The sequence below is a fragment of the Sebastes fasciatus genome, chromosome 3 (genome assembly GCF_043250625.1).
Source record: "Sebastes fasciatus isolate fSebFas1 chromosome 3, fSebFas1.pri, whole genome shotgun sequence".
Taxonomy (NCBI): domain Eukaryota; kingdom Metazoa; phylum Chordata; class Actinopteri; order Perciformes; family Sebastidae; genus Sebastes; species Sebastes fasciatus.
The window spans coordinates 15,053,774-15,080,714 of NC_133797.1; the positions used below are offsets into that span (position 1 = coordinate 15,053,774).

At 40.8% G+C, this 26,941-nt stretch overlaps 1 protein-coding gene across 2 annotated transcripts in view; it reads left to right on the plus strand.

Annotated features, from left to right (window-relative positions):
- Positions 1 to 732: 732 nt before the first annotated feature.
- add3a (adducin 3 (gamma) a) overlaps positions 733 to 26,941 on the plus strand; it is a 35,704-nt gene continuing 9,495 nt past the window's right edge. The window contains exons 1-13 of one of the 2 annotated variants that reach the window (XM_074629191.1): positions 733 to 869; positions 1,482 to 1,633; positions 2,767 to 2,847; positions 9,451 to 9,600; positions 9,976 to 10,119; positions 11,926 to 12,024; positions 13,838 to 14,014; positions 16,186 to 16,446; positions 17,738 to 17,842; positions 18,010 to 18,096; positions 19,773 to 19,796; positions 20,535 to 20,658; positions 24,511 to 24,609. In XM_074629191.1, the coding sequence (XP_074485292.1) occupies positions 830 to 869; positions 1,482 to 1,633; positions 2,767 to 2,847; positions 9,451 to 9,600; positions 9,976 to 10,119; positions 11,926 to 12,024; positions 13,838 to 14,014; positions 16,186 to 16,446; positions 17,738 to 17,842; positions 18,010 to 18,096; positions 19,773 to 19,796; positions 20,535 to 20,658; positions 24,511 to 24,609 (1,543 nt within the window). In that variant the 5' untranslated portion in view covers positions 733 to 829. The remainder of the gene's footprint in view (positions 870 to 1,481; positions 1,634 to 2,766; positions 2,848 to 9,450; positions 9,601 to 9,975; positions 10,120 to 11,925; positions 12,025 to 13,837; positions 14,015 to 16,185; positions 16,447 to 17,737; positions 17,843 to 18,009; positions 18,097 to 19,772; positions 19,797 to 20,534; positions 20,659 to 24,510; positions 24,610 to 26,941) is intronic. The other variant, XM_074629193.1, reaches the window with a different exon arrangement.

A 26,941-nucleotide genomic window follows, 5' to 3' on the forward strand; every position in this document is an offset into this window, starting at 1 on the left:
AAACATACATTTAATTAAGTATATGATGGTACTTCCCATGCTCTATTGTGTTGTTGCAGCAAATGTTGGGTTGATACCATGTGTTACACAGATTTGATGATAAATGTAACCATTTTTTACCAGAATTGATAGAAAGGATCAATAATCCCTCCAAAATACCACATTAAGACACCAAGACCTTTAGGAACACCATAGAAAAAGCCATGCTGTGATTTGGTTAAAAAACTTTTGACATGAGTTTTCTTGAAGAATTGCATTTTTCAGTGAATGGATGGTGAGCGCTTCTGTTCTGGTAACTGCTCGGAAACCCCCTTATTGTCTATATACCTAGTAAAGACATCCATCTTCTGAATGCTCTAGGTCTCTAGTTTGTGGCTGTAAAGCTTGGCTGGACAAGCTAGTATGACACGGTTGGTACCAATGGATTCCTCAGGTTTTGTCGTTTCATATGATACCAGCACCTTCTAGGTCTAAAACTGAACCTGCTACAGCCTCTGAAAGACAGTAAAGTCGGTCAGGATCGCCTACGATCCAGCGGGTCTCAGGGGGTTAGAGATTATATAATGAATGTTAATTCAAATAGCCTTTTCGATGTTGGAAAAATTGCTTTCCCGTCCGCATTTAGGGAAATCTGAGGCTTCAGTTTCTAGTTTTCGACACACCACGTTGTCTCAGTGTCGCATTATTTCCTCTCTCGACTCGTTCTCTCTCTTCTTCTCTCCTCTTCCAGGCCTTCAAGGAGGAGTTGGAGGGTCTGATCCAGGAGCAGCAGCGGAAAGGGAACAACCCCACCGGCCTGCTGGCCCTCAGACAGATCGCTGACTTCTTCATGGCCAGCTCCGTGGCAGGCTTCAACACCTCCCCCCTCAGTAAGTGCTCACAGTGCTGCGGCACGTCACCCCGGGCAACCAGACGCTAACATTTAGCAGAACATGCCACCCTTGCCCAGGGTTGCACGGCATCAGTATTTGAAAAGAGACGATCCATACCCAAACATGAGCTTTGTGTGCTTAAGGGCTTAAATACCCGAAGACAACCCAACCCCAGACTCCGGAAGAGCTGCGCATACTTCTCCGGGTTTTGATCTTGGAGTTCTATCCAGGAGTCCATATGTGAAGTCTGCTTTCAATCACAGCGCTGGAATGCACAACTAATGCCGAATTACATGTCAAATGCAACATAGTAGTTCAGTTCTTCAGTTAAGATATACCCATAATGAGTGAGTCTAAGAGGCGCTGGCAGTGAACAGAGTATAAAGGTCGGAGTGCTGTTTACATCGCCTCAGTTAGTTTCATTTGGAGCCAGATGTGTCCGAGACATCATTAGATGAAAAGACAGATGTTGACAGTGGTCCTGTGTGGCTGTTGTTGCCGTCGTTAGGAAGAGAGGATAGAAAGTGTATGTGTGTGTCACTTTAATACGACTAGATCCTTTTCTTTAACGCATATTCTGTTTTTTTCCCTTTAACCCTGATTGTTTAGGTCTGGGGTCGGTCACTCCCATCAACGACATGTACGGAGTGGAATCCACCACGATGGTGAAAGGCGAGAAGCCGACGCGCTGTAAACTGGCCAGCCTCTACAGATTGGTGGACCTGTTCAACTGGGCCCACTTCGCCAACGCCTACATCACAGTAAGTAGCTGCACCAAGAGCACGACTGAATTTAAAAAACTGAGCTCTTTAAAGTTGTTGACGGTAACGGAGCGTGTCCGAAATCAGTCCCTATTTACTTTATCGTGTACTATATTTACTGTCCGCCATTTGGCTCTGTCTGAAATCATTCACTCATTCACTCCTCCCTACTCACTATCCAGGGAGTTCTATGTAGAGGAATGTACTGTAAAGTGAGCTCATTGGTAACATGAAAAAAACACTTTCGGACACTATTCGGGTCATTTTCTCGACGCCATTACTTACGTCATTGCTGTCGCATAATTAAAACGTGCTGCAACGTATCTGTCTAGGGCTTTTATTGTGAAAAGTAAGAATTAACGGCCGTTGTGAATGTGAGGGCAATAAGCGTATTTTACCAAATTAATAAATATGAAGTACTTCGTGGCCGTTTGTGATGCGCTGCTCTGCTCACTTTAAATAAATTATTTTCGCGCCACAACGCATGGATTTATCTCAATCGCGCTGCTCTCTTTCCTCTCGTCCATCTGCCGTTTTTTCTTCAGTACACTACTTTTCACGATGCATTGTGGGATACTTTGAGTCCACTATATAGGGTATAATAATTCTTACTATACATCCGGACAGCACTACAAAATTGCAAACTCACTGTATAGTCCACTATATAGTGGAGTGTGAAATATACGCACTACATACTGCCCTCAAAAATGCACGAAAAATAGTAGTGTCCATGGCACGTGCACTTCTTTCTTCTCACAGTCCCACAATGCAATGCATGACATTTTATAGAGAACATTACACTGGTGCGACACTATATCTGATGATTTATAGGTGAGTGCCTGTTATACAGGGAGTAGTGAAAGAGTGTACAAGGAAGGGATTTCAGACACAGCAATGGTTTCAAAATAAAAGACAGATTTCCTTTCACCTACTTTTGACTGGTATAGTTTCACTGTTCAATATTGAGAATAGAAAAAAGAATACGGTAGTAGTGGTAGTAGTAGTAGTAGTAGTAGTAGTAGTAGTAGTAGTAGTAATAGTCTATCCTTGCTAAAGCCTGAGTTAAAGTTGTCAGATTTTAATCAATTTGATCTTTCATCAAAAAACGTGATTTGACTTTTTTCTTGTTTTAGGCTCGAGTCAGTAAAGAGCAAGACCACATCCTCATCATGCCCAGAGGACTGTCATTCGCTGAAGCGTCTGCATCAAACCTGGTAAGAAACACAAGAAGCTGTGGACCCTTTCCAACATCTATAAAGCCTTTTAGTTTTATACTCAGCCTTAAAAAATGTCACTGTATTTCAGCAGAAAAGCTTAAAGAATTCCAGGTGAGGTCATTTCACTTAACTGGATAAAAATATAATCTTTTCATTTCATTTTTTTTCTGTAATAATTTATTGGGAGTAACAACAGGTGTACAGAAACATACAAATAGAGCACAAATACAAATGATTGTCCCTCCTTATTTTGGTATTTTTCCCCCAAAGACCCCTCTCACCCAACCCTCACCCATTGCTGATGCAAAAAGGATAAAGAACAAAAAAAAAAAAAAAGTTAAATTAAATTAATAAAAAGAAAATAAGATAAGAAAAATAAATATATAAAAAAAAATAAAGTACATATTGATAGTAATAATAATTATAGGATGAATCCCAAACTACAGATAAAATATGCTAATAAACGTTACCATGTTCAAATAGACACTTTAACTCTAACTGTTCATTTCATTTTAAGTTCAGTGTAACAAGCACAAGATCTGAGCTGGGAGATTTTTATTTAGACATTTTTATTTTATTTTAATGTTTGCGTAGCTTCGGAATTGAAACACAAATTAAGATACCGACAGTGAAGACACTATTTAGAAGCTGATTTTAAAACTTAACTTAAGCAATCCCTTTTTCTTAGAGTAAAACAAATAAAATAGGTAGTAAATGTGTGTCAATGTCATTGTCTGTATATGTTTGTGTTAAGGTTTTGACCTTCACTGAACAGGGCTAATGCTCTCCCACTTCACTTAATCAGACGTTTACTTCCTTCAATTGACTTCCTTGAATTGTATGAAGGGAAAAATAGTAGGCTTTATTGGCATGATGCAACACTGTATATATTGCCAAAGCATATTTAAATGTTGAAAAGCTAATCTTGATAATTAAAAGAACCTTGATAAAGTACAGAGCGACACAGTCTGTACTTTGTCAAGGTTTGTTTTATCGTTGTAGATCAGTAACTCAATGCTCAAATAATCTGCTATGGTGCGCTGCCGATTTAGAGACCCAGATAGCATTGCTTTTTGCTCTTGGCTTTTGTTTGTGTTTGCCAATAGGTGATGTAGTTTTGGTGGAGTCTAATTGGTGGTATGTTCTTTTCCTGAGGCCTTGGTGTCTCTCTCTCTCTCTCTCTCTCTTTCTCTGTACATGTGTTTGACATGTGTTCCTCTCTTCTCTCAGTCGCCTGCTTTCCCGTAACAAATATTGCGGTTTAGGTTGTTTGTCTGTCAAGTTCTCGGTTCAGAGAGTGCACACGCTGTCACAGCATGCCGTGTCAATAGATGTGCAATAATGTGTGTGTAATAATCCGTTTGCAACCCGTTTCCTCCTGCCTTACATTTTAACTCCCTCTAATTCAGTTTCTATTTCCGTCTGTTCGTCTGCGTCTCTCTTCTCCTCTTCACTCTCGCTCCACTTTCTCCTTCTGGTTTCCATCCAAGTGTTTGTTTCTGCTCATTCCAATGTATCAGACAATAATTAGGGTTTTGTCAGTGTTGAACAAGGTATGACACCCTGATTATATTATTAATAAAGTAATGTGTGCCATAAATAGTTTTATAGACTAACCTGAATAGAATAATGACTTAGACTTGGCATGAGCAGCCGGAGGATGATTCAGATTGGATGCACAGAAAGCTGAAAAATACAGTATATGTCAACCACAACTTCTGAAATGTGAGAAACTGTCAGCTGTTTCTTGTTTGTATTTGACACCAGTCATGTTTTTGTGGCCATTTGTTGCTTTAGAGGATATAGAGTATTTTGGCTTTTGGTTTAAAGCATAAAATATGAAATATGGAAAACATAAACTGACACTAAAAAACAATAACTTGCCCTGTAGTAACACATTCTTTGAATGCTTTTCATGTGTCTGGTGGATGCGGTTTGTTTGATATTCATGAGGATTATGATTGTGCGTCTACCAAACAAACACACATATCTCCCCCATAATTTGCTTTTTATGTTTTGTGACATAACCAAAGTTTGCATAAAAGTCACTTGACACTTGAATAATCTATTTTTCTCTCCTCTATTCTCTCTGCTTTGTTGAACTTCTCCCCTACTTTATCTCCAACACCTGTGCAAATATACACACACACACACACACACACACACACACACCTGTGCAATGTGTCTGCAGGTGTGGGTCGACAGCTGGATGTAGTAGCCATACTGCTGACGGGCAGATTTCACTGTTTGACCTGCAGGAGCGGTTGGCAGGCAGGCAGAGATATGCAACGAGAGTTTAGTTCCAGCTGGTCACCTGCTTTCTGCTGGTGTCTGATAGAAAAGAGAATTTACCAGCATGTTTATGGTGATTTGAGACAGATTAGTTGTATTCTTTATTCCTCTGTAAGTCTGTTTTTAATTTAAACATGTTTTTCTTGATAAACCTTGTTGGCAGTGCTGATTAGTTTAGTTTCACAAAAAGTCAGATAATCAACAAAGTTGCTTTTACAGTAAGATCTTTCACATGCTCTTCTCTAAAGAAATACAGCTTTGTGTATTCGTTACTTTGGAATACATTGCAGAAGTTCACCAGGCGGGAAAAAACAGTTAGAATTTATGTTGATGCAGAATAAAGTGCACAAAATATGATATCTGTCAAACAGAAGCCACGACCTAAAAGGGTCTGTTTGAAGGGAGAGCACTGCTTTCTTTCAGGAGTTAAAAGACTGCCGCATCATTTGGGGACATTGGTTCATATTGATCATCGTAGCATTTCTATTGCAATAGTGACAAAATCATCTTTGCCATCTGTGGAACCAATCCAGAGTTGATGTCGCCTTGTTTCCTACCAAGACTTATTTCAAATGAAGCAGTTTTCACTAAACTCTGTGAAACCTTTTAGGTGTCTTAGTGACTGAAATAATGACTCACGTTGTGCCACTGGGAACTACTGAAAAACACTGTTCAATAGCTCATAATGACACTTTTTAATAACAGCTACTTATTGTATAAATCTTAGAAGACAGCAGGGTAAAATGTAGGCTCAGTCTTGAAAATGTAAGGCAAAATGATTTAGTATTTTTAGTGTGTCTGGACCACATCCATCTTCTCTGTGGTTGTCTGTAAGAGAGCGACGACCACAACACGTAAGCAACAAATTATGTCGTCTGGCCCTTTCAGATTACCCTGACTGTGTTTTAGTCTGTTTGTGTTTTGATGCCAGTCTGTCGCTGCTGGCTTTCTCTTTCCCTCTTATCTCCTCCCCTTCTTCTTCTTCTCCTCTCAGTCTGTTTTGATCCTGTTATCTCTATAGTTACATGGTTGAATTCAAGTGTTTAGAGAAGCGGACAGATTGATTAAGAGGAAGTCATCCAGAATAAAGGGTTTGGGAGGTCATGTTGGAGTCAGCTGGGTGGAGGCTGTAGCGTCAGAGAAAGGCTTGAGTTCAGTTTGTTTTGGTCAGTTTCCATCTGCCTCTCCCTCTCAATCTCTCTGTTGGAGCTCTGAGGTGAAGGCGGGGTCATTTGAGTTTGTAGAGAATCTCACTGTTTGGTCCATCTCCGTGTTTGTGGTTCTAGATGACATTCATCTTTTAGTTTATGTGCAATGATGGAGGTTAACTTTGCAGAATCTTGAAGATGTTTAAGTTGCAGCTCCCCTTCAGCTCCTTCGGGCCCTTATCGTTGACTTTCCATTCAGCCGAGTCACATTTCAGATTCTTTCCGACACGTCCTTTGGCATGTTTTTATAATTAGAAGTGCTATGTTTGTCAGAAGGGCCTCTCAGCAGCAGGGCGGGTTTGACTGACAGGGTGAGGGAGCTATAGTACATTTTAAAGGACGTGACAGGGTGAACTGATACTGTTCCGGACATGTGATTTAAACCGATCGATGTTCGATCGTCTGACAGCCGGCTGCGACTGTGGGTGTGTGACAAAGATGGCGGTAGTTAGTTACGCTCGGCTGGTGCCATTCGCTTTCCTCTGCTGGGTGAAAGATCAATAGACGGTCATCCATCCAAACATCCATATGGCTGTTAAAAGGCAGAGCAGCACTCAGGACGTGTCTGAGGATTTTCAGCTTGAGTTCATCCAGAGATCACCAGCTGTTGTTTTAATCAATCAATATTTTTCTATATCAGTGCCAATATAACACCTTATTGTTCTAATACCAAAACATACAGTGTGTTTCTATGTTTGCCAACTTAGAAATGTTTCACACTTTTTTGTATGTAAAGCCAAACTCACTCATGCTTTAGTTTGAGATCTTGTTAAAATAACCATCCAAGAGCTATGAAAATATACATATATTAAAAGTCATGTTTTTAATAAGTTAATATGAATCGGAAGAATTTTGTGTTAACCTTTGGTACTTTTAATATTAACAGATATTATACTGCATCAGCATTATTTTTTGGCTGCACAAATTATTTCTAATTCAGGTTTCTGGTTTCCTGTTGCACTAGTTTTGTAGTGAGGAGGCTGGTGAGGTCATTGGGTGTGCACCAAGGTTAGAATAGTTTTGAATTTTCTATTAGTTTTTATTTTACTTTAGTTATAACATTTCAATTTCATTTAGTTTTAGTTTGTTTTCAGAAGATGTTTGCTAGTTTTAGTCAAGTTTCAGTTTTTCAGAAAGGTTTAGTTTTTATATATTTAGTTTAATTTTGTTAGGACCAGGTTTAATGTCTCAGAAGTCTGTAGCTACCACACTCAGAAGAAAACTGTTAGACCTGAGCTGAATGGCTTGGTGGTTAAATTATCTACTATAATATTTGAATCATATTTAGTTCTACAACACTAGACTGCGTGTGAAAAACAACAGGGTTTAATTGCGACGCAATTGCGGCATAGTGCCGCCATCTCCTGGAATGTCAAGTCCGTTCAGTTTCTGTGGTTCAGTGTCACGAGAGAGTTGACAGAAATTCATGCTGTCTCCTTTTTTCGGTGGTGATATAGCTAAAAAACTGAAATGATTCATTTCCATTTTTATTTTATTTGTATTAGTTTTTTAACCAGGCAATATCGTTTCAATTTAGTTTTTCTTATAAGATATAATTTTTATTTAGTTTTAGTTGACTATGGATGTAATGATACATCTATCTGGATCAATATATCGATTCAATGATCAACGATCCAATATCATTGATGCAAAGTGAAAATAGCTAAACATATGATTTTTAAGATACACCATTTTTTTGGAATTCCCAGCAATTTCTGTCCAAGCACACCTCCTTCTTGAGCTAGCAGAGCCCAGGAATACAACTGTCACATCATATTTTAGTTGCTTTAAGTGAGTTGATATAAATGTAACTGATGTGTTAAATGGTAATATGATATCATCCCATTGCAGGCCCCAGAGTGGAATCAAATCGAAATCGTATCGTGGCATACTTTGTGATATCAGCAAATATCGTACCGTTGTCCAAAGAATTGATATAATATCGTATCCTGATGAAACTTGTGATTTACACCCTTATAGTTTACGACAATACAGTTTTTTTTAAAGCATATCGTTTTTATTTAGTTTCAGTATACATCATTATATTTTCACTTCTTATTTCAGTGTTAGTTTACGATGATAACCCTGGGGTGCACACAGCTCTTTGCCGAATTTCACTGCAGCTCCCGTTCCCTGGTACATCCTTTGCTTAATAACCCAATTCTTTTCAAGGGAGGCGCAAAGTGCAGCAGAAGTGAAGCACACAATAAAATGAGACCCGGTACATATTCAGCTGAACTGTGTGTATTTCCTTAGCCTCAGACTGGATGATGGATGCCCTTTCCTGTTGTGATAACACACACTTGGACTTTGTATTGTGAAAGAGAAATGTGAGCTCGTAGGCTCTGGTTTGTATCACAGAACAAAGTGGTGACGGTGATGTTGTACAAGGTCTGCAGGCGAAGCTGTGTTCTCTGTTTGTTATTAGGTTTTACAGCGAGGACTGACATCTGCAGTCAGTTGCTCTTTCCTCAGGTTTTATACCTCCGTCTCTCTGTCCAGCTATCTGTCTTTATTTTCTACGGTTATCCAACTCTCTTCCCTCCGGGTCTCCACCTCTATCTTTCCCTCCATCGCTCTTCTCTGCCATCATGTAATCTAATAACTGGCTGGTAATAAAGTTGTCATAGTAAAGGACGTCACGTCCACTCCCCGACTATATCATGTTTCCTGGTAACGCTCCAATTCGTTTCCTGGAGAGGAGGAATTGTTGATAATGTGATTTCTGTCATCGTGCTCATTGATTTTGACTTGTGTTTATGTCTTCTTGGTTCATGTTGGAGGGTTATCAGCTCTGTGTTTGTGTGTGTGTGTGTGCGGGGGTGGATCTGTCTGTCTCTGGATGTGCTTTAGTGCCTGGGCATATTTGATTACAGCGATCTGGGCATGGTTAGTTTTACAGCACGTCTCCCTCCAGCCTCATCACATACCCTCCCCTCCGTCCTCAGGAGAGCCGTCTACATGATGCTGCTGTCAAGTTTTCAAAAAGCTTGTTTAGCTTTTGCTTGAGTGCCTTTGCACCAGTTAAGAAAAAGGAAAAAGATTCGGGGTGAAACCAGCTTTACGTTCACCACCTCCACTGTCTTTGTCTCCTCTCCAGGTGAAGGTCAACATCCTCGGGGACGTGATCGAACAGGGCTCCACCAACCTGAGGATCGACCCCTCGGGTTTCAGCCCCCACGCCGCCATCTACTCCATGCGTCCAGACATCCGCTGCGCCATACACGTGCAGACTCCTGCCATGTCTGCTGTAAGTTCACGTTTAAGTTTTCAAACCTGCCCTGCAAGCAGATGACTGTCGAACCCGCAGAACACCTGAGGCTCTCTTTGACAGGGAATGTGATTCAATCAGATTTAGTTGAGTTGTTTCAGGGAGGTTTATAAATTTGAATGGTGTAATTATATCACACCTCATCTGAAAAGGAGTAATGATCTAGTATGGGAAGTGTGTTTCTGATGTGCAACGAAAAGGCTCGTCTCTGCAGCGATCAGAGAAGTTTCAAAGTATTCTTCACAGAGGCATCTAACATGAATGTCAGCCGCAGACTCGGATGAATAAAACAGCTGTAACACACCTGTCAAAGCTTCTTATCTGTCTCTGCTGCCTTCTTTCTCCTGCTTTTAGGTGTCATCTATGAAGTGTGGCATCCTGCCCATTTCCCAGGAGTCATTGATCCTGGGTGACATCGCCTACTACAACTACCAGGGCAGCCTCGACGACCCGGATGAGCGCAGAGAGCTGCAGAAGGCCCTGGGGCCTACGGCGAAGGTAGGTTGTGCCGGTAGACGATGATCTCGGGGATCATCGATGGTCAGAACTATCACCAATAGCCGATGCCTTTGCCAATGTCAAGACGATACAGTATTTGTCTCTTTTTCTCATTCATTTATTAATCTTTTATTATTAAATGAATATTAAATTAAATTTGCCTCGTCATAGTTTCACGTCGGCATCCCCCACATATAACCGACACAACAGGCTGAAATGGTCTCAGACTCAGCCCAACTAAAACAAGAGCAGCTGGTTTGGCTACAAAAAGTCAGACACAGACCAGAAAACCATCCTCTGCCAAGTTTGGTACACGCCGGTCCCCACAGGCCGATATTCGGAGTGCAAACTATCCGTTGTCATTAACCGGCATAACGTCCTTTTCTTCTTCTTCACACTAAACGGATAGACTACAGTACACAGAAAGGCGTTAACACTGACACTTGTGTTATGTATGCAAAACCACTAAATAAAATGTAAAAAAAAAAAGAAATGCGTTAACACAGTTATTGTGGCCGCTTATAAGAACAGTATCTCTGTTGTATGACAACAGTTAACGGATTAAATGAAATAACCACTGGCACACGGGGTGCACACACACACACCCTGCTACTGAATGGAGCGAACAAGAGATAGGCCAACCGTATGCTTCCAAGCTTCATTTATAACATTAACTTTTGAATTACTATAATTATAATAATAAGTTACAGAAACATTGCATGTAGTCCACCTTTTGCTTTTCCCCTCTCTCTGTCACTCTCTCTAACACACCAAGCGGGCGACGGCGTTCTAGTCCTCATCTCTGTAGGATAAGTGACTCATTTCCAAAGACAAAATTTATTGAAAAAAGATAGATGTATTGTAACCAATTCCAAAATTCACAACATGTTTTATCTAACGAAATATTCTGCTTTAAACCATATTTGTTGGCGTTACATAAACAACATTTTTACTGCTGTAAAAAAACTCTCCAGCTCCGCCTCCCCGCCCGGCGATCGACTCTGGCATTGGCAATCTCACACGGTGACGATGGGACGATCTGACTATGGAGAAGATCGCCCCACTCTACTGGGCAGTCCGTGTTGTTCTTAAAGGAATAGCTCACTTATTAGAAATATGCTTAATTAGCTTCCTTGCAGACAGTTAAATGAGAAGATCGATATCACTCTCAGGTTGCTGGCTTCATGTTTGCTGCACAGACAGAAGGTGGCATCGATCTTCTCATTTAACACTCAGCAACAAAATAATAAAAAAGTATTTTCCCAAAATGTCAAACTAATCATTTAAATAAGCACCCTTTGTAATCCAAAAACTCTACACTCACGATGCTGTATGGACAATAGACATGATATCTTGAAAGGTATTTTTAACACGCTCAGGGAAGGGGTGTTTTTGTTCCTTGTCATCGAGAAAGAGAAATGAACTCATTTTCATCAGGGTGTGGTTTATATTTTGAAAGAATAGAAAGACAGTCCCATCCTGTTGAGATATCAGTGTGCTTGGGTTACCTGCCGCTCCTCCTTATTTCTGTCCCTGCATGTGAGCGCCTTGCACTGGGCTTCCTTTGAAATGATCAGAGTTCAACAGAATTTAAATTGGCAAAAATTCCGGGACTTCAAGGGAACTTCCACTGGCGGTGTGTTGCCAGGTCCTGCTGTCGTCATCCAGTGGCCCAACCCTTGGGCCTTGGAATCAGAAATATTTTGTGGTTACTTATTAATTAAAAGACCTAAAGAAAGCTTGACAAATGGACCTCTAAAGACTATTCTGCTCTTCCTAATCAGTCATTTTATATGTGTGTTACAGGTTTTGGTGCTGAGGAATCACGGCCTGGTTGCTCTCGGGGAGTCCATCGAAGACGCCTTTAACTACATCTACACTGCCCAATATGCCTGCGAAATCCAGGTACATGCACACACCAACGCACACACACAACTAGCTGCTGCTGTTTTGGATACCCAGCACCACTCAGCTTCCCCTGCGCATGTATGAGACCAAGCAGGGCGGCAGCTTTCCCGCTAAATATAATCTCTCCACAGCCGTTTTCACATTTCCCCACTCTCACTATTCTAACACTCTATAAGTCGTAATCTTCTCTTGCCTTGTGGAAAATGTTGGCTAAACAGTCAGGCTGTTAGGAGTGATGAAGGGAGTAACGAGCTGATGTGTTGTTGTTGATGTCTGTCCAAAGCAGCGTTTAGAGTTGGAGGGGTGTTGTTCTTCCTTTTATTTATTGAGCTAGTAAGAAAGCTGAAATATGGCAGAGGGGATTTCAGGCCGTCTGGATCAGGCAGGAGAAATGGATGATTATTTAAAAACAACTAGTTATAATTGAATGAATGGTTGAGACAGTTAGCTGAAAGTAACAGATAAATGGAATAGTTAGTTTAAAGTAATGTATAAACAGTTGAAATACTTAGCTAAAAGAAATGGATAAATAGAACAGTTAACGAGGATAAACTGTTTATTTTCAGGTTCATACTTTTGGATTTCAGTGTTTCTTTGGGGGAGAGTAACTCCGTTCGGCGTGGACTTTGGGCTTTGTAACTTTGCAGACCTTTTACATGCACACAAAACTATATAACACCCTAAAGGAAAGGGGAAAGGACAAAAGCATAATAGGTCCTCTTTAAATTAAAGAAACTGCTAAACAGTTGGAACAGTTAGCTAAAAGTTATGATTGAGATAGTCAGCTAAAAATCACAAATAAAAAGTTGGATAAATGTTTGAAACTTGGCAACTTATGAATCCAAAAATGAACCAGTTCAATATAAACACTGACAGTTCAACTGTGTGAAAAAAAATACTGTTACAATACCCACTTGTATATCAACAATGGTTGAATAATATCCAGTTTAAAATCTATTCAAAGGAACTATGGCTGTCAAAGTTAACGCAATATTAACGTGTTAACGGAAATTCGTTTTAACGCCACTAATTTCTTAAACGCATTAACGCAATCGATCTTTCGGAGGTTGTAGCTGGCTCAGTTTTAAAGCTAGAGTGAAGATACTGGTAACCTAAATCCATTGGAAGGAGGTTAAGTAACACTCATTACACATTCAATATTTTAATCGATTGACAGCCCTAAAGGGAACACATTTGGAACATAACAGGTGAATAAGGGCCAGGTCACATATCTAGTGTTTGTAACAGCAGATATCTATCAGACTTTTTTAAATGACATGTCGTCACTTGTGTTCTACAGCGGCAGAACTATCAGAGGTGTCATGATGCATCAACTCTTGTATCAAAGTTAGTATTATGTGTGGGATTTCCCTGGTGTTTTGCGGTTGGACTCTTGCGTGTCTTTGTGTTGACTTGTACGGAGGATTTTAGAGATGTTGTTGTGTCCCTCGCTGTAACAGGCATACCAAATCTCCTGATTGACTTTCCCCGGTCAAGCAAAAGAAAACATTAATCCTGCAAAGCCCAGCTTAATTTCTATAAATAAATCCCCCCACCATGTTTGTTGTATGCCATGTATGGTACTGTATATTCCTTGGTGCTTTAGATTGAGGGGTATCCCATTTCGGTTTTGGTAAATAACTTCTTTCTTCTGAGTGGAAAATAGTCAGGATCCTGCGCATTCCCTTTTTAGGTTGATGATCGAATGCCACAGATGTTTCGCGATAAAAAGGCCCTTTTTGTCTATTTTGTGTTGCATGAGCCATCAGTCTCACACGCCTCTCTCTTTGTCCTCACTTTGTGATTGTAGGTGCATGCTATCTCGTGTGCTGGCAGCGTGGACAACCTGATAGTGCTGGACCGGGCGGCGTACAAATCGCGAGTGCAGGACGTGGTCACAGCGGGCAGTATCAACATGGATGGCAGTTACAAATGGAAGGTTGGCGAGCTGGAGTTTGAGTCTCTGATGAGGATGCTGGATAACCTGGTGAGTCCACAGACGTCCGAGTGAGAACACATGAAACACACCGATGGGAAAAGAACACTCACACTGTTTATCAGAATTATCATTAAATGACAAGATGCGATAAACATTTTTCAATTCTGCGTGTTGTCTTTGTACAAATAAGCTCAAGAGGCAAATATTAGGACACAAAGAGAAGGATTTCTTTTCCTTTCTTGAATCTCAGCACATTGGGGCCTTTTGAGAGGTTGTTTTTCTACAAAACCAGTCCTTTGAAGTGATAATGTAATTTTCATACAACTAAATGTCTGTTTGGCTTTTCTTTGTCATTCACTGAAAAAAAAAAAACACAATAGCATTTCATAAATGCATTACATTTCTCTTAAATGTCAACCCTTAGAGAACTCCTCCTCCTGTGGTTTGTCTTATAGTACATTTCTGTTTTTTTTTGTAATAAACCGAAGGGGGACTAGATAGCTACCATGTGCATTAGTGGCCACTGTGGGAGGACAGAGTTAGAAAAGAGCGCCCACTACTGTTAGAAAACTAAACTGTATTATAAGAAAATACAGAGAAACCAGCAGTAGTGGGTGCTGTTAAAGTGGTAAATGTTATTTGAGAAGCACAGTGCAGAAGCAGTTTGAGGAGAAAGGGATTCATTTTAAACATGGAGCATCACCACAAAGCGCTGCTGTGTCAGTCCTCGGTAAAAGTCTTTGCTCTCTTTCTGTCTTAGCTTCTCTTATCGTCTGTCTCTGTCTCCTTCTCTCATCCTACACCTTTCATCTTTCTCCCCCTCCTTTCCTTCTCTCTTCTCCTGTGCTCTCCTCCCTCGAGTCCTTGCCTCATCCCTCTCTTATCTGACACCTCATGAACACATTTGTATCAGATAAGCTATAGAGAGCTACAGGAATGAGTCCTAAAACCCGGAAGTGAGTTAGAATTTTAGCACTTCCGGTTCCCTCGTCTGGAAGTCAATGGGTTTTTTGAATGGGTTTTTAGTTAGATGCCTGAAATAAGGTCCGTGATTAACACAGAGATTTTAACGTTTTATTCTACGACATAAAATACATCAATAAATACCCCACTTGTGGATTTTGAAGCCTTTACGTGTCTTAAAAAAGGCGGTTGCTAACAAGTGGCTACATGACACTACAATACGTCATCACGCCGACCCGTCCGCCTTTACAGCCTCGTTGTGTATACTCACGCTCATGCAACCGTGGTGTAGTTTTATAGCCTAACGTTAGCTTGTTTAGCTACTTCTGGCGATTGCATTCACGCTTCAAAAAAGTGGTGCTCATTTGTGGTGATTATTTTGCTGAAAACACATCGGAAAAATCCCATTGGCTTTTTGTGGAGGGAACCCAGGGCGATGCTAACTTCCTGGTTGGCCTACACAAATACATCATCCCTGAAGCACTCTATTGGTTTCAGTACAAGAACCCAGACACAGTGATGAGAATGAGTGGGAGGAAAAATAAACCAGTCACTCTGTCCAGCCCCCTTTAACAACCAGTATAGAAATACAAAGGCCTTCCTGATTTGACTGTAAAAAATGGGACGAATGTGAAGCAGGATGTTGCAGGAAAAGAGCAAACTGTCTCTGGATAAAAGACGGGGTTCAAGTCAAGTTGAGAGGTCAGCGTTGACCAGGGAACTGAGATGAATAGAAAAGGACAAAACGGAAAAGAACGGAACTCCACTGTCAAGCCCAGTGTGGATAAAAAGTCTGACAAACAGCAGGACCGAGTGAGAGTTCAGCGACAGAGAGAGAGGAGAGAAAAGGGAAGATGAGGATAAAGAGGAGAGGGGTGAGTGAAAGAGAGAAAGGGTCAGACAGGAAACGGCTCTCTGAATCTGTCCTCTGTGCTGCCAGAAACCCTGTGGTCACAACACTGTTTCTCTCTTTCTCTTCCATTTGACTAACTGTGAAACTGGCAGGAAGGAAAAGTCACGAATTTCTCCTCCTCCTGGTGTAAAAATGAGAAACTGAATGCATCATTACTGTATGTATGTCTAATGATGTGAGCTATGATCTAAGACCATTTATGATCCTCATGGGGTAAAGAGGATGTTACAACAGTAGAAGGAGTGGACGGAGGATTAGAGGTCAAATGGGGACTACATAAATCATTTTCTGCTCATTGCGAAACTAAACAAACTGTTTACGTGATCTTGTTTTCCTGCTACAGGGCTACAGGACAGGTCACGCCTACAGACACCCTATCATCCGAGAGAAGCCAAGGCACAAGAGCGACGTGGAGATCCCCGCCACGGTCACCGCGTTCATGTTCGAAGAGGACGGGGACAGCCTCGCCACCCGGCTGCCCTACAAGTTCCTGCAGCAGCGGCAGCAGAGGGAGAAGACGCGCTGGCTCAACTCGCCCAACAGCTACACCAAGGTCAACGTGGACGGCGGTGGAGAGGAGCGCTACAACAGCCGGACAACCACGGTGAGCAGAGCGCGTTTATGTCGATGTCGAAAACATGAAGGAATGAAGCTAAACTCTTTCCTAACAAATGACGTGTGTAGTCATGTTTGTGTGTTAAAATGTGAATATGGATTTAAGGGCTGTCGAAGTCAACGCGATAATAACACGTTAACGCAAATTTGTTTTAATGCCACTAATTTCTTTAACGTATTAACGCAACTTGTGATTTTTATATTGTAGTGGGCTCAGTTTTAAAGGTAGAGTGAAGATACTGGTATCATATGTAACTGTACCAACCATGTCATACTATAGCTTGTCAGGAAGGAGGTTAGGCTTGGCTCCAAAGTTATGATACATTTTGGCAAGGAAAAACTGGCATGGCCATTTTCAAAGGGGTCCCTTGACCTCTGACCTCAAGATATGTGAATGAAAATGGGTTCTATGGGTACCCACGAGTCTCCCCTTTATTTACAGACATGCCCACTTTATGATAATCACATGCAGTTTGGGGAAAGTCATAGTCAAGTCAGCACACTGACACACTGACAGCTGTTGTTGCCTGTTGAGCTGCAGTTTGCTATGTCATGATTTGAGCATATTTGTTATGCTAAATGCAGTACCTGTGAGGGTTTCTGGACAATATTTGTCATTGTTTTGTGTTGTTAATTTTTTTTCCAATAATTAATATTAACTGTACACACTTTTCTTTTGCATAAAGCAAGCATATTTGCCGACTCCCATGTTGTTAAGAGTATTAATTGACAAATCTCCCTTTTAAGGTACATTTTGAACAGATAAAAAACGTACGATTCATTTGCGATTAATCCTGATTAACTATGTCGTGTGATTAATCACAATTAAATATTTTAATAAATTGACAGCCCTGATGGATTTATATAATAAAACTAAACATGAAGGGACAAAGTGGACATCATAGCCTGACTTGTCATGCAGGTCATTGTCAGTGTTGACTGCTTTTGTTGTTCCTCAGCGTTTAAAACCTGATACGAGGTCGCCCTCTACAGGCTGAACAGAGAACTACGTTGATTTTGGTTCAGTTGCACTGGTTCATGTTACTTACCTTTTGAGGCACTAAGCTTAGTGACTTTAAAAGAGTACTCCAGGGATTTAGTTTTGCACTTCCACAAAGTTGGTTGTCTCACAGGAGACGCATTTACAAAGAGACAGAAATATCCTGACTGTAAGGTGGATCTTACTGTTCCCATAATGCAACTCAGTAGAGTTTTTCATCAGATGTTGTTATTTTGAGCAGACAGTTTTGATCTCACCTGTTTTCACCTTCCTTCTACAGTGGATGAAGGCGGAGGAGACGGGAACCCCGATCCGGATCGAGGACCCCAATCAGTTTGTCCCTCTCAACACAGACCCCAGCGAAGTGCTGCAGAAGAGGAACAAAGTGAGTCCATCCCTTCTCTCCTCTTAGTCTGCACTGTTGCATGTAAAGTTGAACATTTCAGTCATTTACATTTGAGTTCTGAATTGTTTTGACCACAGTTTCAAATCAGTCAAAAGTAGCTTTTAACGCTTCCTGATGATATCATTGTGCGTTTTGACCTATCACAGATCAGACAGCAGAACCAGTTTGATATGATGTCGTCGGGGCCGCGCTCTCAGCACCTTGCAGGCATCCCTGTCGATGAACCGCGACGGGTAAGACATTTTTCTTCAGACTAGGGGTGTAAGAAAATATCCATACACTTCAGTATCCTGACATTATGTTGTGTGACACTGTATCGATTTTCAAAAACACTATTGATTTTTAATAGTGTACATGTAAAGAGTCGTGGCAGACAGTGGTTCATTTTTTGCTGTGTTATGATGTTGGATGTTAAAGGGACTGTGATAAATGCACATCCCACTGTTCTGACTGCATGAATAAGTCAACTTTTTTTATGAAATGTTTTTTGCATATGGTGGTGTGGTCTTTATACTATGACAGTTTTCTTAAAATGAGATCTAAAAAAAAAAAATGCAATATATCGCCTTGCTTACAGTATTGCAACTTATTGCAATTTATTACACGGCTTGTTGAATAGTCAATTCTGATTGGTCAATCACAGCGTTCTACAGTCTGTTATTTCTTTATAGCAGACCGTTGCTATGGACGCAATTCTGATGTCGGACTCTGGAGGACCATTTTTGTGTCAAATTAATGTAGCCGTGTAATAAGCGGGATAATGTACAGCGAGTCGGTCATTGTTGTGAGTTAAACCCCAACAGGGTGATGCAGTGGACCCCGACGAGAAGCGTCTAGTGGGGTTTACTGTATTTCACAACAATGACTCGGCTCGCTGCACATTATCCCTTACATTTTGAATCATAACCCCTGTATCATGATATGTATCATCATGATATGTATCATGATACGTATCGTATCGCCAGATTCTTGCCAATACACAGCCCTTCTTCAGACCTTATGAAAAAAATCAAAATTCACGTTGTTTGCTTCCAGCCTGATTTTGATCTGTTCAAACACGGGTGCCAGACAGTGGGTTTGAAAGAAGTGTGTGTCTGACACCAAGTCTTGTTTAGCTGAAGCTGTGCACCAAATCATCTCATGTCTACAGTTAGCCAGTTACACAAAGAAAAATACAAAAAAATGTCACCTTCCAAATACCTGAATTAATATAGATTGCTTTAAACTGTTTGCTGTCACCAGGGCCCAAACAGAAAACGGTTTTGTGTCCTGCTGAAAGAGGCAACAGTTTACTGTAAACAGAGTTCTCTGGCATCAAGGCCAGCTCAGAATGTCCTTCTGTTAACACGAAGTCATGACGCAAAAAACACAAAATCTGATTTCATGGAGAGTTTTCATCCATTTTTACCAGTTTTTAAATTTAAATTTAAACATAATACACAGCAGCCACAAGGTTTCATGATTTCGGCAAATCTTGTATGTGTCTGTTTATGAGCATGCAGTGGTTTGTTGAACCACTCGGCCTCCCTGCTGCACTGAAGCAACGATACAGATTCCCCTAATTACTGGTTTATTGTGCAATAACTCAGAGGTGTTTGCAGTTATTTTGGCTGATTAGACACAAGTGAAAACATGTGTGTCGGCGGTCCGTTGGCGTGTCGGAGCTTTAATCACCGACCTCGATAGCTCACCAGATAGCACAGCCAGGTTAATGACACATGTTGACCACTAGGTGGAGGCAAGTGAGGACGTTTTGCAAAGGCATAAGGAACCTCTAGTAAGATGAACATTGCATTTAGTTATCAAGAGAAATTAAATAGATAATGATAAATACGTAGGCGAGATTAAGGGAAAAAATAAAATATAGACATTTCAATGCTGATGTTTTTTTGATTGACTTGTCTTGAAGGATCTGGTGCAGATAAACGTTCTGGTAAATATCCACAAATGTTTTCTAATTGTTGCAGTGGTGTTTTTATTTGACTCATGTTTTTTGTGGATACATTTTACACCTTTTTGTCCGTTCACAACTGAAAACATCGCATGTGTTTTATCAATGTCGTGTTTTGAGATTGACACCAATTTTAAATTGATTTCCACCACCTTTTATTTCTGCTTTAGAGAAAGTTGCACTTGTGTGAGATCTTGAAATGTTTTGTTGGAGCATGATTGGTTTTTAGGACATATTTTTACACATAAAAATCTAAGCAGATGTGTTTATAAAATGTGTGTTTTTGTGTGTGTGCATGCGTGTGACTTGTTTTGTGAGTATGATGGTGCCCCCAGTGTAAACTGTATTAGTACATGTCTCATGCTTTTGGAGTTTTTATGTCTCACAGTCTGTTAAAAAGATGTTGGTTTGCAGACTAATTGGTTGAGAATTTCTGTGTAGAGTTGGTGAATACATGACTTCTGTGTGATGTGGTCGATACTTTTATCTTTATATGAGCCGCCTTGGTTAAGTTGTAATGAATGAATGTGTTTAAGAGAAAGAGAAGAGAGGGATCAGTTTTTTGTATGTGTATGCATTTATGCTCTGATGCGTACATCAGTTTGTTTGTGTGTGCTTGTTTTTTTGCATCACTGAGAGTGTGTGTATATGTGCCTCCTCACTGTGTGTGTGCGTGTGCGTGTGCTCCCATGCTCAACCCTCTCCCTGTCTCCTCCTCAGCCATACGTGCCCACAGAGGAGGAGCAGATGGCTCCCCTGCCTCCCAACCCCTTCAGTGAGCTGTCACAGAAGGAGATGCAGGAGTACCGCAAGAACGTGGAGAGGAGGCAACTAGGCCTCAGTGGTACGACACACACACACATACATCAATACACACGCTTGCACAATCATGCAAGCTCGTACACACCAGCCCTCAAATTCATGAATGTTCATAGGTGTGTGGATTTGATTCTTTCACGCTCAACTTGCAAACATCACAAGAGCCCAGTCACACTGAGAGGCATATGGACAGCACACACACACAGTGACTTGTACTCAAAGCCAAACAGCAGCAAACAGTCCTACCAATCTGTGAAGGTTCCTTCAACAACAAATTATTGAGCAGGTTTAAAACAATCAATCAATAATCAATCTGTAAGCCACAATTTGAAAGCACGCAGGAAGAGATTAGTCAAAGCCAACGAGATTTGTCTCTAGATTTGAGCGAGCAGCAGGTCTTTGCTGTCTTCAAAGATGTCTGCTCTCATTTTTGGCCGTTTATATTAGAGCCTGCTGATGTGTCAGCGGGGCTGATGTCGTCAGCCAATATCACAGATATTGGTTAATGTTTTGGCAGTAAACAATTGCAGCAATATACATTTTATATGCAGCATTTTTAGGGATTATTTTAGATTTTGTTTTAGATTTAGTGTTTAGAATTTACTGCTCATACTGCCGTCTTTTAAAGTAAAATATATTTTTCAACTGTAAAATATCCTGCTTTCAACATACATTATCTTAATCGCAACATTTTAATAACAAAATCTGAGCTATCCATGCATTGGTTAAACAAATAATATTGCCCGTTATTCCCAGATATCGGCCTCAGAAATTGAGTTCAGCTCTAGTTTGTATCCCTGACGTGCACTGAGAGAAAAATCTATTGGATTTAACCTGAGAGTAAAGTCTCAATTGAGCAGACTCCTCTCTCACACTAGTGTCAGGCTGCTTCCTACTGTAACTGTAGTGTGCGCCATGAGCTGTTTCATTTGTGCAAAAGACTTTCAACTGTAGACAAGACAAGACCCTAACAGCCAGATGTGAGCACGTCCTGCTGCAGCCTGTTAAAGTTGTTAACAAGCACCATCTGACGTTTTCATGTGCTCAGAATCGGCTAAAACAGCAGGAGCAAGACTTCAAACTGAGCTCGAACCAAATCAGGATTTCTTAGAACTGGCAAATCTGTCCCTCATCCTCCTCCTCAAATCTTGACTTGCAGATTGATTACTGTACATGATGAGAGTTTGTTCTGTGCTCTCTCAGCAGTTTTGGGGTTAATAAACATCCATGTAATGTCAGGGTCTGTAGCGCTGTCGCCATAGCGGCGATCCCAGAGGACTTATTCCAGCACACTGCCTGGGGTATCACGTACAAACACACACCTACAGTATATATCTTTTAACATGAGGACCTGTCCCCACGGGCTCCACTGCTGCCTTCATCTGTGTTAACCTTATGTGCGCACACACAGGATTGTCAATGTTAATCATATTAGCCCTCTGTCGCCCTGCCTTTCAGACAGGCAGGGGGGAAAATCAATAGTGAACAGATAGTAAAGGAGGGGGTTGTCCACTAGTCCCCATCCTGCACAGGCTCCTCGTCGCCACGTTGGACCAGATTAATGTGTGTATTTGTATACATGGCTGTGTGTCTACATCAGCATGCACATGTTTATAGGATCATCCAAATGGATCGTCCTTATGTGCATACGAAACATGACACAAGTGTGTGCACATGTACTGTACGAGAGGCCAGTATGACTAAGAGATGGCAGACCGAACAGACAGCAGGTCTTCACACCCGCCACATGAGCGGAGCCCGTTGCTATGACACTGTTGCCCCCACAGGCCCACCAATCCCCGGTGGCCAATCTGGATGCAAGCTGGAGACCGTCTGTAATGGCCTGATATATGCCCGGGCCACACACACACACACACACACACACACACACACACACACACACTCTTATAGGTTTAGCCTGTGATTAGTCGTGTCCAGTTCACTTTGTATATTAATTTTGTGAATTGAAGCGTGATCATTTTAAACATTAAATGTCAAAATTGATACAATTGAAGCACGTGTAGTGCATAAAATGTGCATATTGCAATTGAAAAATATTTCCTGTAAGCGGTGCGTAAGGTGCACCTTCATTGACTGAGTAATGACGAGACTCTTGCAGCCTACTCTATATTTAAAAAATGCACCGTCCTCAAACTAAGTTCACTTCTCAGATCTCAACTTTATACATGCAACATCTGATAGAGAACATATTAACATTTCACTGCACAGACCAGGCTGTTATGCAACCACGTTCTATATGCTGCTGTGAATGGCTGCGACGCCTCAGCCAACTGGATGTGTAACCATGAATGTGTTGAAGTGATGTGGGAATGTCACTCATTCACACTAATCAGTGTTCAACACTAATGAAGTTCCTAATGCTGAGCTGGACTGTAACATTTACTGTACTTACAGAAGTTGTTTTAAAAGCTGTTTTTTTATTGTGTAAGAGATACAAAAACCCAACTGCTCAATTAGTTTTCATGCTTAAATAGCCACGAAGGACCATAAGGGAAGGGAAATAAGAACATTTTTACTCTTTAGAGTAAGTATATGAAGGGCATTAAAAGTTGTTAGCCAAAAATGTGGACAACATAATTTGGTTAACGATATCATCATGATACAATTCCACTACTTAGGGCTGTCAACCAATTCAAATATTTAATCGTGATTAATCACAAATTAATACAAAAAATTGTTTCTGTTCAAAATATGCATTAAAGAGAGATTTGTTAAGTATTTAATACTCCTATCAACATGGGAGTGGGCAAATAGGTTTGTGTTATGCAAATGTATGTATATATTTATTATTGGAAATCAATTAACAACACAAAATAATGACAAATATTGTCCAGAAACCCTCACAGGTACTACATTTAACATAACAAATATGCTCAAATCATAACAAACTGAAGCCCAACAGGCAACAACAGCTGTCAGTGTGTCAGTGTGCTGACTTGACTATGACTTGCTCCAAACTGCATGTGATTATCATAAAATGGGCATGTCTGTAAATAAAGGGGAGACTCGTGGGTACCCATAGAACCCATTTACATTCACATATCTTGAGGTCAGAGGTCAAGGGACCCCTTTGAAAATGGCCATGACAGTTTTTCCTCTCCAAAATGTAGCATAACTTTGGAGCCAACCCTAACCTCCTTCCTGACAAGCTATAGTATGAAATGGTTGGTACAGTTACATATGATACCAGTATCTTCACTCTAGCTTTAAAACTGAGCCCGCTACAACCCAAAAATTGCAGGTTGTGTTTATGCGTTAAACAAATTTGTGGCATTATCGCATTAACTTTGACAGCCCTAGTTTATATGCACTAATATTGCCCAGCTCTAACTTTTGATGTAATTCATCTTCTTCCTTTTAAAAGTGCCCTGAAGATTTTTGGATTTTTGTCCCTCATATATTTGAAAATCTATTAATAAGAGCTAATAAATTACCTTACATTTAGCATGTTGCACAAGGATACACTATCTGCTCTGGGGATCCAACCTGCAGCCATTAAGCTATGGTTCAGGGTATCCGTCCTATCAGTGGGATATTAAGGCACAACAAAATGTCATAGTTCAAGCTCAGCCACCAGGAGAAACAGATAACAAACTATCAACAAGGATTTTTGTGAAATTTTGTGGAAAAGCAGCTGTGCATGGCCTGATTCTAACATGTGTGTTACCACTAATCTCTTGAACACCCCCCTCCTCCCACTGCCTCACCCTCCCTCTGACCCTTCATCCCAAATCCCCCTCCCCATCCTCTCATCCCACTCACCCCTGCTGTCGTCCCACTACTTCAATCCTCTACACCACCCTGCAATCCTCTCATCCACCCCTCACCCCCTACAACCTCCCCACCCTCCCTGCAGATGGAGAGCACGAGCACGAGCTAACCTCCGACGACGGCTCCACTCTCTCTCAGTCTCTGTCTCTCACCCAGTCCCCGCAAAGCACTCCAGCTAAAGAAGGTATCACTCACCCAGAGAGAGAGAGAGAGACACTTTGTCCGAATGATCCTCACTGCATGGCTGTGTGTGTGTCTTTAAGATCGTGTGTCTGAGTGTGTGTGCATGAGAGTGCATATTAAATGAAATGGACTAAGAGCTCAGTATGCATTGTCTAAACTACTGATCTGTGCTATAGGTTTGTTCTGCACTAATGATTTTTCATGTAAAAACTCTCCCGTCTACGATAATGAAACTGCAATAATGTCCCATCCCGTCTATTTAAATCCTAATTTGTCCTTTTTTCACAAATACATTTCTGCTGTTGGTAATGAAAACTCATCCATAGCCAACAGAAGTGATGAAGCAAACATTTAAAACACTTTATTATTTATTTTTACTTTACTGCTGACAGCATACATTTATATTTTCTACATTTAAGGATACAAAAACAGATTCAGAGCCACTGGTGTCAGTTCATGTAATGAAGTTGTAAGGACTTCTTTAAGATAGGTAATCCATACCTTGCTTGAACTGCCTTTGAAAGGTCTCCTTGTTGGTGTATTTAGGGATATCTAAGATTTCAGAGCTGGCTGCCACACCCAAAACCTTTTTTATGCAACACAAAATTCACATTATTCTTTTCATGATGTCCATATTTGCTTGTTGCTAATTGTCTTCTGGGTTTGATTGTAAAGGAATAGATTGACATATGCTTTCTTGCAGAGTTAGATCGATACCTCTCTCACGTCTGTACGTTAAGTATGGAGCTAGAGCCAGGCGACGGGATAGCGTAGCTTAGCATTAATACTGGAAGCAAAAATACACCAACCAGCATGTTGTTGTTATGTTATATGTCATTGTTTAACCTGTTCGAAACAAATGTAAAAACACAACAAGTTGTTGTTTTACAGAGTTACATATTGTAACTATTTCATGATGAACAACAGTTTTTCTGTCTCTTATGCTAAGCTAAGCTAATACCCTCCTAGATGTAGCTCCGTACTTAATGTTCAGACGTGAGTGGTGTCGATATCCTTGTCTATCACCCGGCAAGAAACCAAATACATGTTTTTTTTCCCCCCAAAATGTCAAACTACGCCTTTTTTTAAAGAACACAAGTTTTTTGCTAGCTAACTCTCAATCTTGAATGTTTGAGTGTCGTTAAATGAACCTCTTGACTAGAATTGTGAAAACAAGCTCACATCAGCACGAGATCTTTTGCCTCTCTATTGTCTTTGGTGTAAAACATCCCAGACCTGCTGGGTTGGTAACATGAGCGTACCATGATGTCACATCACATGATTTCTGGGTATTTAATCGATGCATCTTGCTGCCATTTGTATGAAGGTATTATTGGAGCAAAACACCGGAGCACCTGTGACTCTGAAATTTTTGGTTTAGGATTTGCAAACTTGTCAAAATGTTTTCTCCCACACAAACACAACACAACAGGAGTCGTGTTTCCATTCAATTGTCAAGCGAAATTTAAGCAAACTTTTGAAATGTTGCCAAAATAAAAAATTAAAATTAAATAGGCGTATTTCCATCAACTGGTTTGGAGCGAATAAACCCGGCTACAGCGTAGTTTGGGCAGAATTTTAGAGAAGAGTAGAAGAAGTGGAAGTTGCAAACCAGAAACAAAACAAGTCAGTTTGGCCATCTGACAATCTACCAGAGAAAAATGGAGAGAGGCAAAGGCAACGAGGCAAAAACCACCTCAGCCTTTCTAATGCGAAAACAAATATGTGAATGGAAACACAGCTATTTACACCTTCTCAAGTTCTTCATTGCAGTTGCGCAAATCCGTGTTTAGTCTTGACTCTGGGGACAGAAAGCAGACCTGAGGTCTGGATGGTCCATAATGTAGCAGATCGGACATGCATGTTGACCCTTAACCATTCAGTGCTTTATAAAACAACAGTAGTATTTTGAAGTAAATTATTTGACAGACAGGAAGCCTGTTTAAAGACCTCAGACCCGGGAATGATATGATCCACGTTCTTGGTCTTAATGAGGACTCGAGCAGCAGTGTTCTGAATCAGCTGCAGATGTCTAACCGATTTTTTAGGGAGAACTAAAGACACCGTTACGGTTGTCAAGTCTACTGAAGATAAATGCATGGACAAATTTTTCCAAATCCTGCTGAGACATTAGTCCTTCAATCTTCGATATATACTGAAGGTGATAGTAGGCTGACTTTGTAATTGTCTTAATGTGGTTAAAATTCAGGTCTGAGTCCATGACTACACCAAGATTTCTGGCTTGGCCTGTGGTTTTTAACATTGCGGATTGAAGCTGAGCGCTGACTTTTAATCGTTCCTCCTTGGCTCCAAAAACAACTACCTCAGTTTTG